At 43.6% G+C, this 18,600-nt stretch overlaps 1 protein-coding gene across 1 annotated transcript in view; it reads left to right on the top strand.

The window, feature by feature from the left end:
• LOC139376842 (SHH signaling and ciliogenesis regulator sdccag8) overlaps positions 1 to 18,600 on the top strand; it is a 57,231-nt gene that overhangs the window by 22,218 nt on the left and 16,413 nt on the right. The window contains exons 14-15 of the mRNA XM_071119793.1: positions 12,413 to 12,540; positions 14,511 to 14,619. Coding sequence (XP_070975894.1) covers positions 12,413 to 12,540; positions 14,511 to 14,619 — 237 coding nt within the window. The remainder of the gene's footprint in view (positions 1 to 12,412; positions 12,541 to 14,510; positions 14,620 to 18,600) is intronic.

The raw sequence follows: 18,600 nt of genomic DNA, 5'->3' as shown, positions 1-18,600 counted from the left end.
GACTTATTTGGTCACTGAATGCAGATGGAGTATATTGATAATGGTATTTTATGGGGTTTGGTGACGATGCTTTTTTTTCAGTTTTTTTTTTTCGCATCACAAAATCATTGGCTATTCTTTCAGAATCGAGCAAGGAAATTCCAATCACAGCCTTATCTTACATTTCAGAGTGTATCTATAAAACATATACATTGTAATTAACACACACGTCTTGAAATTGGTGCTGACATAACCATACTTACTTTAATTCTTTAAATGTTTAAAATGCATTTTTAGGAAGCATTCCATTCAGGACCAGACTTTCTTTTGACCAAACACATGCATCTTCTAGTGACAAAGTATCAATGAACAGTACCACTCTTCCTCAGCAGATAGGGCAACAGTCCCTTTCCTGTGTTTCTATCCCACCATCTCCTTATTCCCCATTCCTCCATCTCTTCATGTTGCCGGGTGGCACATAATAGAACGCTGAGAGTCCTCAGGCAAAATGGAGGCAAATCTGTCGGGTGCAACTGTTCCCGCTCGGGCCAACTCTGTCCAGAGAGAGTGCCCTACTTACTGTTTCTGGAAGATGGGTTACCATCCCTGCTTCCCTCCTCTCACCAAGACACAGGCACACTCTTCCTTCCATTTACTCCCTGGTTAATATCTCTCTTCTATCATGTGGAGCAGGTAGACAGAATCAGGTACAGCTATTCGCTACACACTCTTCCTTCCATTTACTCCCTGGTTAATATCTCTCTTCTATCATGTGGAGCAGGTAGACAGAATCAGGTACAGCTATTCGCTACACACTCTTCCTTCCATTTACTCCCTGGTTAATATCTCTCTTCTACCGTGTGGAGCAGGTAGACAGAATCAGGTACAGCTATTCGCTACACACTCTTCCTTCCATTTACTCCCTGGTTAATATCTCTCTTCTACCGTGTGGAGCAGGTAGACAGAATCAGGTACAGCTATTCGCTAGAAACTCTTCCTTCCATTTACTCCCTGGTTAATATCTCTCTTCTATCATGTGGAGCAGGTAGACAGAATCTGGTACAGCTATTCGCTACACACTCTTTAAATACAGCTAGAATACACTTATTTAGCTCAATTATCTACATGATTTTGTTGTTAGATGTACACTAACGGTTACACTCTAACCCCACAGTTGAAATTCCTCAGTATATGTTATAAATATGCAATATTATGCATCAGATCCTAAAGGTTTGATAAAGAGCAAGTTATGTGATGCAAGTTTTGCCATTTTAGATCCATTTTCCTCAACATTTTCCTTGTCACATGCGCTGAATACAACAAGAGTAGATTGTACAGTGAAATGCTTACTTACGAACCCTTTCCTAACAATGCAGAGTTAAAGAAAAATTTGCAAAATAAAAATATGAAATAGTAACACAATAGAATAACGAGGCTATATACAAGGAGTACCGGTACCGAGTCAATGTGCAGGGGTACAAGGTAGTTAAGGTAATATGTACATGTAGGTAGGGGTAAAAGTGACTAAGCAATCAGGATAGATAATAAACAGAGGAGCAGCAGCGTGTGTGTGTGTGTGCTGGAGTGTCAGTGTAGTATGTGTGGGTAAAGTCCAGTCAGTGTGCATAGAGCCAGGGGAAGAGAGTCAGTACAAAAAAATTTGGGCAAACAAACCTGCCATGAGAGTGCCGCCCACCAAAACTCACGGACCAGGCAAGAGGGCATTAATCAGAGAGGCAACAAAGAGACCAAAGATAACCCTGAAGGAGCTGCAAAGCTCCACAGTGGAGATTGGACTGGACTATCTGTCCATAGGACCACTTTAAGCCAGAGCTGGGCTTTACGATCTGACGGCCCATGCCAAATCTTTTCAGTGCCCTCCTCACTACCTTGTTGGTGTGTTTGGACCATGATAGGTCCTTAGTGATGTGGACACAGGGAATTTTAAGCTCTTGACCTGCTCACTACTACGACGTTGTGTCGTCTGCAAACTTAATGGCCTGCGCGGCAACCTAGTCATGGGTGAACAGAGAGTAACGGAAGGGACTAAGTACACATCCCTGAGGGGCCCCCGTGTTGAGAGTCAGCTTGTCGGATGTGTTGTTGCCTATTCTCACCCCAGGCGGCCCATCAGGAAGTCTAGGATCTAGTTGCAGAGGGATACTATATGTCACACATTGGCCTCAAGTATGCTGGAATGCATAAGTGCACCAGCTGTTTTTGGTTTGTGTGTGTGTATATATGTGCACGAAACAGAATGAGTTGAAAGATGAAATGGGGAGTGAGTGTATTTGAAAGACAATCCGAGAGGTATCATCTTTGTGACTTCACATAGCCCTGTCTGTCTGTGTGGCAGGCAGCATCAGTGGCTCTCCCAGCCCTGCGGCCCAGTGGCCAGTGCTTTTATCCAGAGGAACAACCTTTCTCTCTCTCTTTCAATCTCTTCCTTTCTGTCCTGGCCTTGCCTGGGCTCCCCTCCGTCAGCCCAGCGCCGGTACCACACAGAGCAGATGGCATCAGGAGTTGATCACAAAGAGAGGAGCCCACACAAAGAGGTGGTACTGAGAGGGATGAGTTGGGCACAGCCCCCGCGACCCTCCAGCTCCCATCTCCTGTCGCGTTTAAACACACTCTTTGTTTTCCTCCATTCAATGGCCACTGCTTCTGTAGAAGGTTTTTGATTCCTGACCATTAGAGCTGCAGCTGTGTTTTATGTTACAGAATGGTGTTGATTTGTGTGACGCATGGCAACATCCCTCTATGTTAGCGTAGGGGGAACAGGTACGTGGCACAGGTAGGGGGCACAGGTTGAGCTCTGACAGAGGCCCTCCAGTTTGGAATGGGGCGGGGGGGTGGGGGTGCAGTGCGTCATGATGTGGGTGTAAGTCACAATACAGGTGTTACAAGCTCGTTTCGCAGAGGGATAAACTCTATATTATTTCTGTCTTTGGTCTCGCTCCCACAATCTTTCACTCAGTAGCTTACTCGATGTGGCTATTGTGCTAATTGTTTATCTTATCGTGCCATTTCAATGAATGAAATGGGATGTTTGTATAGATGGAGTAAAATTGTTAGTTTTACATAACCCATAGTGGATTCCTATTATTTCCGAACCCAACTAAAATAAATAACATGATAAAAGGGCAAATGCATTTTCATTAGATGAGTTGCAATTAATATCAAAATGTAAAATTAACAGGCTTATTTATGCAGGTCGTCAACACTATCACCTTTTTGTTTAAATGAGACCACAGACATCCATACAGAAATTCTCTCCGCTTACAAGAAAGTGATCATCGGTGTCCTTTAACCCCATCGGTACTGAGACCGCAGCAAAAAAAAAAAATTAAAATAAAAAAAGTGGCTTTTAATTTGACTTTCACTTACAGTGGCTTGTGAAAGTATTCACCCCCTTTGGCATTTTTCCTATTTTGTTGCCTTACAACCTGGAATTAAAATGGATTTTGGGGCGATTTGTATCATTTTATTTGCACAACATGCCTACCACTTTGAAGATGCAAAATATTTTTATTGTGAAACAAACAAGAAATAAGACACACAAAAAACAGAACACTTGAGCGTGCAAAACTATTCACCCCCCCCCAAAGTCAATACTTTGTAGAGCCACCTTTTGCAGCAATTACAGCTGCAAGTCTCTGGGGGTATGTCTCTATAAGCTTGGCACATCTAGCCACTGGGATTTTTGCCCATTCTTCAAGGCAAAACTGCTCCAGCTCCTTCAAGTTGGATGGGTTCTGCTGGTGTACAACAATCTTTAAGTCATACAACATATTCTCAATTGGATTGAGGTCTGGGCTTTGACTTGGCCATTCCAAGACATGGATATGTTTCCCCTTAAACCACTCGGGTGTTGCTTTAGCAGGATGCTTTAGGGTCATTGTCCTGCTGGAAGGTGAACCTACGTTACCAGGAGACAGGCCAGTACATCAGGAGACGTGGAGGAGGCCGTAGGATGGCAACAACCCAGCAGCAGGACCGCCACCTCCGCCTTTGTGCAAGGAGGAGCAGGAGGAGCACTGCCAGAGCCCTGCAAAATGACCTCCAGCAGGCCACAAATGTGCATGTGTCTGCTCAAACGGTCAGAAACAGAGTCCATGAGGGTGGTATGAGGGCCCGACGTCCACAGGTGGGGGTTGTGCTTACAGCCCAACACCGTGCAGGACGTTTTCATTTGCCAGAGAACACCAAGATTGGCAAATTCGCCACTGGCGCACTGTGCTCTTCACAGATGAAAGCAGGTTCACACTGAGCACATGTGACAGACGTAACAGTCTGGAGACGCTGTGGAGAACGTTCTGCTGCCTGCAATATCCTCCAGCATGACCGGTTTTGCGGTGGGTCAGTCATGGTGTGGGGTGGCATTTCTTTGGGGGGCCGCACAGCCCTCCATGTGCTCGCCAGAGGTAGCCTGACTGCCATTAGGTACCGAGATGAGATCCTCAGACCCCTTGTGAGACCATATGCTGGTGCGGTTGGCCCTGGGTTCCTCCTAATGCAAGACAATGCTAGACCTCATGTGGCTGGAGTGTGTCAGCAGTTCCTGCAAGAGGAAGGCATTGATGCTATGACTGGCCCGCCCGTTTCGCAGACCTGAATCTAATTGAGCACATCTGGGAACATCATGTCTCGCTCCATCCTCCAACGCCACGTTGCACCACAGACTGTCCAGGAGTTGGCGGATGCTTTAGTCCAGGTCTGGGAGGAGATCCCTCAGGAGACCATCCGCCACCTCATCAGGAGTATGCCCAGGCGTTGTAGGGAGGTTATACAGGCACGTGGAGGCCACACACACTACTGAGCCTCATTTTGACTTGTTTTAAGGACATTACATCAAAGTTGGATCAGCCTGTAGTGTGGTTTTCCACTTTAATTTTGAATGTGACTCCAAATCCAGACCTCCATGGGTTGATAAATTTGATTTCCATTGATAATTTTTGTGTGATTTTGTTGTCAGCACATTCAACTATGTAAAGAAAAAAGTATTTACTATTTCATTCATTCAGATCTAGGATGTGTTATTTTAGTGTTCCCTTGATTTTTTTGAGCAGTGTGTGTGTGTTCATAGCAAAGGGGGTGAATACATATGCACGCACCACTTTTCTGTTTAAAAAAAGAAAACATTTAAACAAGTTATTTTTCACTTCACCAATTTGGACTATTTTGTGCATGTCCATCATGAAATCAAAATAAAAATCCATTTAAATTACAGGTTGTAATGCAACAAAATAGGAAAAACACCAAGGGGAATGAATACTTTTGCAAGGCACTGTATCTGCATATCCATCCCTTTATATTTAGCCTCAAAATGAAGTGTTTTACCATGTTCTTTCCAGGACAACCAGGGCTACAAGTAGAACACAACAATTTTACTTAAACAGTTGCATTCATTCGTTTTATTGACAAATGTTGACACAGCAAAAACCTTTATTTTTTAAAGTCAGTGACAACTGTTTGGAGATGGTGACTTTTTCCACATTTTGTTGTTACAAAGTGGGATTAAAATGTTTTTAATTTTATTTTTTTGTCAACGATCTACACAAAATACATGGAAGAAAAATGTTAACATTTTGTAAAACATTTCTGAACGATTAAACACTAATATATTGTGTCTTGATTAGATAAGTATTCAACCCCCAAATTCAATACATGTTAGAATCACCTTTGGCAGCGATTTATAGCTGTGAGTCTTTCTGGGTAAGTCTCAGAGCTTTCCACACCTGGATTGTGCAACATTTGCACATTATTCTTTTCATAATTCTTCATGGTCTGTCAAGTTGGTTGTTGGTCATTGCTAGACAACCATTTTCAGGCCATAGATTTTCAAGCAAATTTAAGTCAAAACTGTAAATCGGCCACTCAGGAACATTCGCATTAACATCTGCTAACCATGTGTATGTGACAAATACATTTTATTTGATTTGATTCACCGTCTTGGTAAGCAACTCCCTTGTAGATTTTTAGGTTATTGTCCTGCTGAAAGGTGAATTCATCTCCCAGTGTCTGGTGGAAAGCAGACTGAACCAGATTTCTCTAGGACTTTGCCTATTTTTTTTATCCTGAAAAACTCCCTAGTCCTTAACGATTACAAGCATACCTATAACTTGATGCAGCCTCCACTGCTTGAAAATATGGAGAGTGGTATTCAGTAATGTGTTGTATTGGATTTGCCCCAAACATAATTTTTTGTCCTGAATACAAAGTGTTTGTCACATTTTGCAATATTACTTTAGTGTCTTGATGCATGTTTTGGAATATTTTTCCTTTTCATTCTGTCAATAAGGTTAGTATTGTGGAGTTTTCCATAGAATTGAGATCCGCGCTTTGTGAAAGCCACTCCAATACCTTGACTTTGTTGTCCTTAAGCCATTTTGCCACAACTTTAGAAGTATGCTTGGTGTCATTGTCCATTTGGAAGACCCATTTGCGACCAAGCTTTAACTTCCAGACTGATGTCTTGAGATGTTGCTTCAAAATGTCCACATAATTTTCCTTCCTCATGAAGCCATCTATTTTGTGAAGTGCATCAGTTCCTCCTGCAGCAAAGCACCCCCACAACATGATGCTGCCACCCCCGTGCTTCACGGTTGGGATGGTGTTCTTCGGCTTGCAAGCCTCCCCCTTTTTCTTCCAAACATAACGATGGTCATTATGGCTAAACAGTTATATTTTTGTTTCATCAGAACAGAGGTAAATTCTCCTAAAAGTCCAATCTTTGTCCCCATGTGCAGTAGCAAATCGTAGTCTGGCTTTTTTCATAGCGGTTTTGGAGCAGTGGCTTCTTCCTTGCTGAGCGACCGTTCAGGTTATGTCAATATAGGACTCGTTTTACTGTGGATATAGATACTTTTGTACATGTTTCCTCCAGCATCTTCACAAGGTTGTTCTGGGATTGATTTGCATTTTTCGCACCAAAGTACGTTAATCTCTAGGAGACAGAACGCGTCTCCTTCCTGAGCGGTATGACGGCTGCGTGGTCCCATGGTGTTTATACTTGCGTACTATTGTTTGTACAGATGAACGTGGCACCTTCAGGTGCCACAATGATGAACCAGACTTGTGTGGAGGTCTAACGTTTTTTTTCTGAGGTCTTTGCTGATTTCTTTAGATTTTCCCATGATTTCAAGCAAAGAGGCACTGAGTTTGAAGGAAGGCCTTGCAATACATACACAGGTACACCTCCAATTGACTCAAATGATGTCAATTAGCCTAACAGAAGCTTCTAAAGCCATGACATAATTTTCTGGAATTTTCCAAGCTGTTTAAAGGCACAGTCAACTTAGTGTATGTAAACTTCTGACCCACTGGAATTGTGATACAGTGAATTATAAGTGAAATAATCTGTCTGTAAACAATTGTTGGAAAAATGACTTGTGTCATGCACAAAGTAGATGTCCTAACCGACTTGCCAAAACTATAGTTTGTTAACAAGACATTTGTTGAGTGGTTGAAAAACTAGTTTTAATTAATGACTCCTACCTAAGTGTATGTAAACTTCCGACTTCAACTGTAATTCCACTTTGACATTATGGGGTATTGTGTGTAGGCCAGTGGCATTTTTTGTTCAATTTAATCCATTTTTAATTCAGGCTATAACGCAACAAAATGTGGAAGAAGTCAAGAAACTGTATGTGAGCTTACTGTATTATAAACACTATGTCCTGGGATTTCCTATGATCTTCTATGTAGAAGAACCCCTTACCTTCGAATGGCTCTTGTGTAGCTTTTGAGTGTCATAGCGCCCCGGGCCCTTTCGGGATTCGCCTCACAAACACCGCTCTATCTCAGCCCCGTTAATCACTGACTAATGGTATCTACAGATGCAGAAGAAATAGAATAATTCAATGGTACAACCCATCAGTCTGTAGCTCAAACACAATGTTTTAAAGGGTCTGGAAGTCCAAAACGTGCCAGCGTTATGTTGGGACTCATTGGGTTAAGCTTTTAACATTTGTTTAACTTTACAACCGTGAGAAGAAAAATAGTTTTACATTTGCAGAGGAGTGAAATATGTTTCTGCAAAAGAATGTGCACTCTCCCCCCGTGGGTTGTGAGTATGGGGGTGTGTGTAGCTGTCCTGAATCAGGGGAGTATTTGTTAAATTGGTGGCGACTGCATTTCGCTCTGCCCGTGACCTTGAGGGGGCTTTGCTGCTCCTTGAAGAAGAAAAGCAGAAGCTGGCGGTAAACAAAGTTCACTTCTGACAGATGGATTGAATGACAGAGAGGTTGCGGGTGCCAGAATAGCCCTGGCAGCGGAGGAAATGTTCAATGCGGTCCAACAGGAGAGGAGGTGTGAACAGGTGCAGGGCTGCTGAAGGAAGAGGGACCAGATGGAGAGAGCCAGAGCCAGTTTAGTTAAAGGAAAAAGGGTGGGAGGGAGAGCAAGGGAAGGGGGAGCGAGGAATGGAGGGGAATGAGAGAAAAAGGGATAGGAGCAGAGATAAGAGCCCCCAGGACGGAGAAGAGCGGAGGAGAGAGCGGAATAATGCACAGAGCAAACTGTGCTGTGCTATGTAAGTGATAGCCAGGCTAGAAGGGGCTGCTTTTGATATTTCTCTATCTTAGAGAGTGAGATGTGTTAGTTAGATTGAAGGACATGGGTGAATGGAGTGCAATTGACACACCAGCGGCTGAATAAATGTGTTAAAATATACAAGGTGTACTTTAAAGTGTGTCTGTGTGTGGATTCTGAACTTTATTCTTCCCTGAGCTGAGTACATGGTGTCATTTGACCACATTTCTTGCAAGCACCCAATATGCCACATATACCCCCAGTTGGCAGTGCCACACCAAATCAGCATTCATTAGTTATCTTTATACTGTTATTCTTAGCCTCAGGATCTATCTATTTAGAGATCATTTGACATCAATGTAAATGTATGAATGACGGGATGAATGAGAATAGTGAATGGCAACTGGTTCAATATATGTTTTCCAGGTATAATGTAATTGCAATAGAGTATTGTTGTGATGAGTATTTACAGTTTTCAGAGTTGGGTAAGTCATTGAATGGATGGATTTGCTTGGGAATATGCTATCTGTTTTGCACTGAGCACTGCTATATGGCTACTGTTATCACATATTGTTTATTTGTTCTGTTTTGGGCTGGGTGGGAACATCAGGCCTACTGTGCTCGTTGAATACTGCTTCTTCCTCATATTCAAATAAATCCTAGTTCCACATGTACTATACCATGTTTGTCAGTTTAGATTTTCACTGTAAAAGTGTAGAATTTGATGTTATCTAAGTTGACCAACGTGTTCACAAAGTTAGTCTTGAGAGAGGTTGACGCATTATCACACTAAACAGTAGCTGGTGTTGCCAAGCGGCTGACTCGTTTTAGGAACCGTAGCATTTGGTCATTCCTGGCTGTGGATCATGGAGCACCGCGGGGTGCTGCAAACTCTGCGCTCGAATGGGCTGTGGTATTCCAAATCAAATGGGCAACAGCTTGACTAGTACCCACTTAGGCAGCCCTGGGCCCTCACTTAGTGCTCTAGCACCCAGGACCTAGCCACAGAGCCTGGTGCTGGGACGGGATAGTATAGTTCCCCCTATCAGGCTGGTCGACCCTGCCCTGCCTCCTGACTGACTCACTGACCATTAGGCCTCGCTCACTCACGTAATTATAGCCAGTGAGCAAACAGAAAGTGACCCTGGACTGAGAGATATGGAACTGTGAGAAATCTCTGTTAGGGGAGTTCTAGGCGGTTGCTCTCTATGTAGGGTTGGAATACCGATGGAATGGGTCTCAAGTCATCCTAAATCAGGTTCAGAAAATGAGGCAATTTGTTTTGCAGCAAAATATTTCATTTTACACATGAAATCACATATTTAAAAACAACAAAAGATAGTAAAGGATATTTATTATTAATTAGGTGGGTGCTTATATCTGTCCTATTTCACACATGTACAAGTGTATATTATACGCATTTGTGAATTGGACATTTTATGTTTTTTTGCATATCCCAGCTCCACCTCAAACACCCTTGGAGAGTGGGGTCACGTCCAGAGTCAGCCATGATCAACGGCGACCCTGGAGCAATTCGGGTTAAGTGCCTTGCTCAAGGGATCATCGCAAGGTGTTTCATCTTGCCGGCTCAGGCATTCGAACTAGCAACTTTTTGGTTACTGGCCCAACACTCTAACCGCTATTTTACCTGCCGCCTAGGCTACATGTACATGTTATGTGCTGAAGTGCATCTCCGATATAAAAGCACTACTTACAATATATCATCATTTACTATCATATTGTACTATAGAAATGGAAATAAGGTTCAGGGGCATCTTCACTAGAGCTTCAGAAAGAACAAATCGAACTTCCTCTCTTTCGCTCTCTTCTGACCATGGCTCATCTTGGCCTTCTGGCTCAAAACTTCCAACTCTCGTCAGTCGTCATCAGTCCTCTCTGAAACTTTCTGGCCGGCTGTCTCATGCTAATTGGTGGATAAACACCACCGGTGCGAGGCTGGGAGGCTGGGGCCCCCCTGGAAACAAACAGTAACAAATGGCTGGCTGTGAGGGCTCTGCAAGCCCACGCTGGGCGCTGGTGTGGGGATGGATGGTGTTTTAGGCCGCTGTTCAAGCACTGCAGGGGGCCGGGCGGGTGGCCGCTCTCTCTCTCCTGGTCTCCTAGGCAGGCGCACCACCACAACCCAACACCCCGCCCCCCTGCGTTCACACTCCAGACGACAGCAGGCCTGGAGAGACGGTCACTTTGGAGCCCTGTTCCAAAACCCAGTGTGGGAGAAAAGTTTGGTCGCTTTCTTTCGTTCTCTCCCATAATTAACACTTTTAAAAAAACTTTTGTGCAATTTTTTGGGGGGTTGCCGTTGTCGTTAGATTTCAAATTGATGTTTTGTTCATGTTGAATTTGCTATAGATTGATTGATATTTGTTTTAGTTTATTTTGTTAGAAATGTAAAGATAAAAGTCTTGATACGCGATCTCATTTTTGATGGCGGTAAAAAGCACAACATGACATTGTATTCTATGAGCAACATTAGTAGTTTGATTGCGATTTTCATTACTGTATTGTCATTCTATATATATCACAGACAGTATCACCAGCAAAGAACCCCCACAAAACTACCTCCATGCTTCACGGTGGGAACTACACATGCAGAGATCATCCGTTCACCTACTCGGCGTCTCACAAAGACTCACATTTAGACTCAGCAGACCAAAAGACAGATTTCCACCGGTCTAATGCCCATTGCTCGTGTTTCTTGGCCCAAGCAAGTCTCTTCTTCTTATTGGCGTCCTTTAGTAGTGGTTTATTTGCAGCAATTCGACCATGAAGGCCTGATTCACGCAGTCTCCTCTGAACAGTTGATGTTGAACTCTGTGAAGCATTTATTTGGGCTGCAATCTGAGGCTGGTAACTCTAATGAACATCTCCTCTGCAGCAGAGGTAACTTTGGGTCTTCCTTTCCTGTGGCGGTCCTCATGAGAGCCAGTTTAATCATAGCGCTTGGTTTTTGTGACTGCACTTGAAGAAACTTTCAAAGTTCTTGAAATTTTCCGTATTGACTGACCTTCATGTCTTAAAGTAATGATGGACTGTCGTTTCTCTTTGCTTATTTGAGCTGTTCTTGCCATAATATGGACTTGGTCTTTTGCGAAATAGGGCTATCTTCTGTATACCACCCCTACCTTGTCACAACACAACTGATTTAGCTCAAACGCATTAATTCCACAAATTAACTTTTAACGAGGCACACCTGTTAATTGCAATGCATTCCAGGTGACTACCTCATGAAGCTGGTTGAGAGAATGCCAAGAGTGTGTAAAAAATAGTAAAAAAATAAAGAAAAACCCTTGAATGAGTAGGTGTGTCCAAACTTTTGACTGGTACTGTATCTAATATATATCCTGCCGAGATGCACTATCCCTTTAAAAGCGTGAGATTTTGGCAATTAAGCCCCTTTTCTACTTCTCCAGAGTCAGATGAACTCATGGATACCATTTTTATGTCTCTGCATGCAGTTTGACTAGCGTCAGTTTAACTAGCGTCAGCACAATGACTGGAAGTCTAGGGGAGCAACTAGACTTCCAGCTTGCTAGCTGTTCCCATAGACTTCCAGGCATTGCGCTAATGCTAGTTAGCAACTTCTTTTGAACTACATGTTATACTACATGTTATATATAAACTACATGTTTTATATAAACAAAAAAATGGGGAAACACACGATACAGCTTTATTGTTTACCATTAGTCCGTCACATGTACAGTACTTCTCACCCCCTCAGTGTGTTCTGTTGCATTGTGTAGTGGACAGCTGCCTCAACACCCAGGGGCCTATTGTCTGGGGCGTGACACTTTTACCCTTCCACCCCTCATGAGCTGTCTTTTTATTTCCCTCCTCTCTATCTCCTCTCTCTTTCTATCTTTTCTCCGTCTCTCTCGCTCAGGCAGGAGAAGGAGAGTGCGGAGCGCTGCCGGGGCGAGGACATGGATGCTCTGACCTTCTCTGCACAGCAGCGCGAGCAGGAGCTGACACAGAGGCTCCAGCAAATGGAGGCGCAGCACGAACGGAGCGGTGGGTGTCCGTGGCGCCGCCACAGCCTGCCAAAAGAACACCCCCACCTTTCTCCACCCTCCATGCCCCCATCCGCACCCCGGCCTATGCCACACTGTGAGGGACGGCATCAGGAACACCTGTAACCTTTGGCTGGCCGAAGGGAGCAGATGCTTGGCACTCCAGAGATTGGCCATTACATATTAGTTATCGTTTAGAAAGGGAAAAATGGGCCGCGTTCTGGGCCCACTGTCTGTAGATTTCAGAGTGCTGCTCTCACATCTGTTGCACCATCTGGATCCAGCGAGTTTATTTACCTGTGTTTTGAGAAACTTGAAGCATGCTGATTGCCAGAACAAAGCCTCGGGAAAACAAAGGGCTTCTTTTTGGCGCAGCTCGGCGGCACACATGTTGTCTAAAGAGAGATGGCATCAGAAGCTCAGCAGGAAGCTCTCTGGGCCTATGGAATTAGTCCTTTAATACCACAGACCACTTCCTTCTCTAAAGCGTATAATGGCCACTCTCACCAGCTAATTAGTTCTCTCTCTCCCAACCACCCCCTCCATCCCTCTCTTCCTCCCTCCCTCCCCCTCCCTCGCTTTCTAAACAGTTTGGTTTTTAGTAGTTGTAGACAGAATAGCCTCTAGACGATATGTTTTTTTTCTTTCTCTCTCTCCGCTGTTTGTTTTTACTCCCAGTTTGTTTGTCTTTGTATCTTGTTTGTCTCTGTGGCCTACGCATGCCCAGCCGCTTTCAAAGCCTGTTAGCTAATTACCATTATTTTGGGCAAGTTTTTTTTACTGCTCCCAGCCTGCGACCCGACTTTTTTTTGTAAAGTTTAATTTCGCAACATAAAAAAAAAGATTTCCACACCACGTCCCAAATATCTGTATTTGCTTTGTGTGTCCATGCTGTGCGCTTTGTCTATTTATGTCCAAATGGCTCGCACAGAGCTTTCTGGAGTCTTTTCCTCTGTACACTGGCAGACTATGTCGATAAGCCACCATGACAAAATCATTTTAGAGAGAACATGAAACCAGCTCTGTTTTCTTGACCAGATTAGCTGTGTGGAGTTAGTAATTGCTCCCTACTTTATGTACAGTCACAGTTCATTTCACCCCTGAGCATCATCCCTTAAGTCGCTCTCCTAGTTTAGTGGTAAATAACCCGACCAGTGGAATCCAACCTCGTCTGAATAGCAGCTTCTTTCGCTTCCTCTGAATTAAAGGAATCTGACTAGCATGTCTCAGCACTGCAGAAGCTAGAACATTTTACTGTAAACTACCCTTACTCAGCCAGAATGTACAATGTTGAAGTCTAGTTCTACCAATTTGCCTGTGAATGCCAGGTGAGGTAAAACACTTCATAAGCTCTCCTGCATGAAGCACTTGAGATCTAAGCCTGGAAGAGTCATCTGCATATCCACTCGGCTGCTATTTCACAGAATAGTAAATAGTTGAAAGGCTCTTTATAAATCTGAGGTACTTTTCAAAAGACTGGAGTCCTTCATGAGTTATATTGTGACAGAATGGTAGAGCAGGTGGAATGGACACCATTCCAAACTTGCGGCATTGTTTTAAAAAGACATATGTTGGTGATGATACCGCCACACAACATTTCAAAGACTGATCAAAGTCGAGCGTTGGATCGTTCCAAAAGAGTCGCGAGTCAGTCTATGGGCACTGTAAAACAACACATTTCACTGCACCTACTGTGTGTGGTGTATGTGGCAATAAAACATGTCATTATTTGTATTTATTTTACATGACAACAAGGTTAAAAACTGTAAACAACTTTATTGCATGGTGAATCTGCACCAAGATACTATACTTCATTCATTGCATGAATTTAGGCACAAATAAACATACTGTATGTAATTCACCATCTTTTTCCTGTACCTGTCCAGGATGCAAGATATTTGATGTTGAGTGAATGTACAGTATGTATCATGACTGTGGTCACTGACCCTGCTATCCCATGTTCTCTTGCAGTGGGTGAGCTGGAGGCCCTCCTCAGCTCCCAGAATGCCCTGATAGGGAAACTGAAGGATGAATGTCTCAGTCTGGGGACCAAGCTGGAGACGCTGACAGAGACTAGCAGGTAACACACCCACACTGGACATTAACACTTATTTACCGGACATTTATCAGTCAATCAAAGCCTTTTTTACTTCAGCAGTTGTCACAGAGTGCTTTACAGCTACCCAGCCTAAAACCCCAAAAGAACAAGCAATGCAGATTGGCTAGGAAAAACTTAGAAAGGCAGGAACCAGGGAAAAAACCTAGAGGGACCAGGCTCGGAAGAGTGGCCAGTCCTCTTCAGACACGTTTATCACTTATTTAATACTATTAATGTCACTCTGTCAGACTTTTTTTCATGCGGTCATGGTAACCAGCAGTTGAAAAACAAAAAGCAATTCAAAGCATGACATATTTTCACTGCCCGACTTCAGTGCCTGATGGAACCTGGAATTGCGTTGCTGGCGAAAGACCTCGACCTTTGTTGTCTTTGACCATAATGTCAGATATGACATTGGATGAGAAGAACCATTGCGCATACCTCCAGATTGTGAAATCTGTTCTCCGTGGCACTGTTCCTTTGCAATGTTGTCACGACACTGTGCTGTATCAGAGCTGCTGTCATTATGCAGTGGGCCACGCCAGTCTGTCCACAGACACACACACACACACACACACACACACACACACACACACACGTTTGTCACCTCAGGCCTTTGGGCCAGTCAGCTGTTAAAACAGTGTAAAGCACATTAGTCACATCACAGCCCCCAATCTGCCTCAGCCAGACCGCCCAACCTGCCTAGGTCCTACCAACCCCATATACAGGACGACACACTCTCATCTTAGAAGAGAATACTCCCATACACACAGATACATACTCAGTAATGCTAACACAGAGGACAGCAGCTTGTAAGCCAACGTTTAAATGCTCTCGCTTTCTCTCTCTCCTAAACACACATACACACAATTGTAAAACCACGACATCCGCTGCGTAGCCCTCATTCAGTGTTGCACTGCGGTGGCCTTTTGTTGTGTGTCTGCAGGCTGTTTCAGCTCCCGATGCCTCATGCTCAATGTGCCAGCTAAAGCGCTGCCGGCCTGCTAGCCAGATGAATGCACTGCGTTCATCTGCACCACTACACCCAACAGTAAACAAGGCAAAGGCCTCCTTCTTCTCCACAGCCCAGTGCAGCCTGTTGAGAGAAGAAGAGGAAGAGGGGAGGCCAATAGCCTGCTGGCCAATTTGGGCTCCTCAAATGTGGGATGAGTAGACCTCAACTTGGGAAAAGGATGGAGCTCCTTACCTGGAAGTCTCGATTGCCACAGAGCTGTACATCAGTGGTTCTCAATCCTGGTCCTGGGGACCCAAAGGGGTGCACGTTTAGTTTTTTCCCTAGTACTACACAGCTAAGGTCTAATGGTCAACTCATCATCAAGCTTTGATGATTTGAATCAGGTGTTAGTGCTAAGGCAAAAACTAAAATGTGCACCTGTTTTTGGGTCCCCAGGACCAGGTTTTGAGAACCACTGCTGTACATACAGTTGAAGTCTGAAGTTTACTTACATTTATTTTTTCAGCTTTTATTTTTTTCATCACATTCCCAGTTGGTCAGAAGTTTACACACACTCAGTATTTGGTAGCATTGCCTTTTAAATTGTTTAATGTTTCGGGTGGCCTTCCACAAGCTTCCCACAATAAGTTGGGTGAATTTTGGCCTATTTCTCCTGACAGAGCTGGTGTAACTGTGTCAGGTTTGTAGGCCTCCTTGCTCGCACATGCTATTTCAGTTCTGCCCACAAATTTTCTATAGGTTTGAAGTCAGGGCTTTGTAATGGCCACTCCAATGCCTTGACTTTGTTGTCCTTAAGCCATTTTGCCACAACTTTGGAAGTATGCTTGGGTCATTGTCCATTTGGAAGACCCATTTGCGACCAAGCTTTAACTTCCAGACTGATGTCTTGAGATGTTGCTTCAATATATCCACATAATTTCCACTCCCTCATGATGCCATCTATTTTGTGAAGTGCACCAGTCCCTCCTGCAGCAAAGCACCCCCACAACATGATGCTGCCACCCCCGTGCTTCACAGTTGGGATGGACGGCTTGCAACCCTCCCCCCTTTTCCTCCAAGCATAACGATGGTCATTATGGCCAAACAGTTATATTTTTTTCTCCAAAAAGTACAATCTTTGTCCCCATGTGCAGTTCAAACCATAGTCTGGATTTTTTTATGGTGGTTTTGGAGCAGTGGCTTCTTCCTTGCTGAGCTGCCTTTCAGGTTATGTCGATATAGGACTGGTTTTACTGTGGATATAGATACTTTTGTACCTGTTTCCTCCAGCATCTTCAAGATTCTTTGCTGTTGTTCTGGGATTGATTTGCACTTTTTGCACCAAAGCACGTTCATCTCTAGGAGACAGAACGCGTCTCCTTCCTGAGCGGTATAACGGCTGCGTGGTCCCATGGTGTTTATACTTGCATACTATTGTTTGTACAGATGAACGTGCTACCTTCAGGCGTTTGGAAATGTTTCCCAATGATGAACCAGAATTGTGGAGGTCTACCATTTTTTTTTTTGTGATGTATTTTTAATTCTATTTCCTCATGATGTCAAGCAAAGAGGCACTAAGTTTGAAGGAAGGCCTTGAAATACATCAACAGGTACACCTCCAATTGACAGAAATTATGTCAATTAGCCTATCAGAAGCTTCTAAAGCCATGACATAATTTTCTGGAATTTTCCAAGCTGTTAAAAGGCACAGTCAACTTAGTGTGTGTAAACTTCTGACCCACTGGAATTGTGATACAGTGAATTACAAGGGAAATAATCTGTCTGTAAACAATTGTTGGAAAAATGACTTGTGTCATGCACAGAGTAGATGTCCTAACCGACTTGCCAAAACTATAGTTTGTTAACAAGAAATTTGTGGAGTGGTTGAAAAACGAGTTAAAAAAATTATAATTTGATGACTCCAACCTAAGTATATGTAAACTTCCGACTTCAACTGTAGATGTCGGTTAACACTACAGCTCCTCTCATTCTCTCCTCTCATTTCTTACTTGGAATGCAGTGTGTCAATGGCTCCTATCTTTCAAAGAACAACCTACTGGCTAAATGTCATTCATAGCTATGGCAGCAGCCTTCTCTCGGATCACACAGTTGAAGAAATGAGCGATCGCTATCACCTAATGGGGTAGACTTGGCAGAGTTGGAGCACTGTTGCTGTTTATGAGAGAATCCTTAAGGTTTCAACAACCTGGCTATTCACCTTTTGGAAACTCTGCAAAAAAAAAAAATGGTGGTAAAACCGTTTATTCACTTAGTGTGCATTCAGTACAAATCAAATGTTATTTAACACATGCTTCATAGTTGTAGACTAACAGTGAAATTCTTATTTACAGGCCCTTCCCTACAATGCAGAGAGAAACAATAGATCAGTTATAGAAAGATAATAACACAAGGAATAAATACACAATGAGTAACGATAACTTGGCTATATACACAGGGTACCAGTACTGAGTCGATGATAACTTGGCTGTATACACAGGGTACCAGTACTGAGTCGATGATAACTTGGCTGTATACACAGGGTACCAGTACTGAGTCAATGATAACTTGGCTATATACACAGGGTACCAGTACTGAGTCGATGTGCAGGGGTACGAGGTCATTGAGGTAGATATGTACATATAGGTAGGGGTAAAGTGAATAGGTAACAGGATAGATAATAAGCAGTAGCAGCAGGGTATGTGATGAGTCAAAATAGTTAGTGCAATACAGATAATCCAGGTAGCTATTTGGTTAACTATTTAGCAGTCTTATGGCTTGAGGGTAGAAACTATTCAGTGTCCTGTTGGTTCCAGACTTGGTACAATGGTACCACTTGCTGTGCGGTAGCAGAGAGAACCGTGTATGACTTGGTTGGCAGGAGTCTTTGATTATTTTTAGGATCTTCCTCTAACACCGCCTGGTATAGAGATCCTGGATGGCAGGGAGCTCAGCCCCAGTGATGTACTGGGCCGTACACATTAACCTCTGTAGAGCCTTGCGGTTGGATG

Source organism: Oncorhynchus clarkii, chromosome 20, assembly GCF_045791955.1.
Source record: "Oncorhynchus clarkii lewisi isolate Uvic-CL-2024 chromosome 20, UVic_Ocla_1.0, whole genome shotgun sequence".
Taxonomy (NCBI): Eukaryota; Metazoa; Chordata; class Actinopteri; order Salmoniformes; family Salmonidae; genus Oncorhynchus; species Oncorhynchus clarkii.
This window is presented reverse-complemented; position numbering and strand designations above follow the sequence as displayed.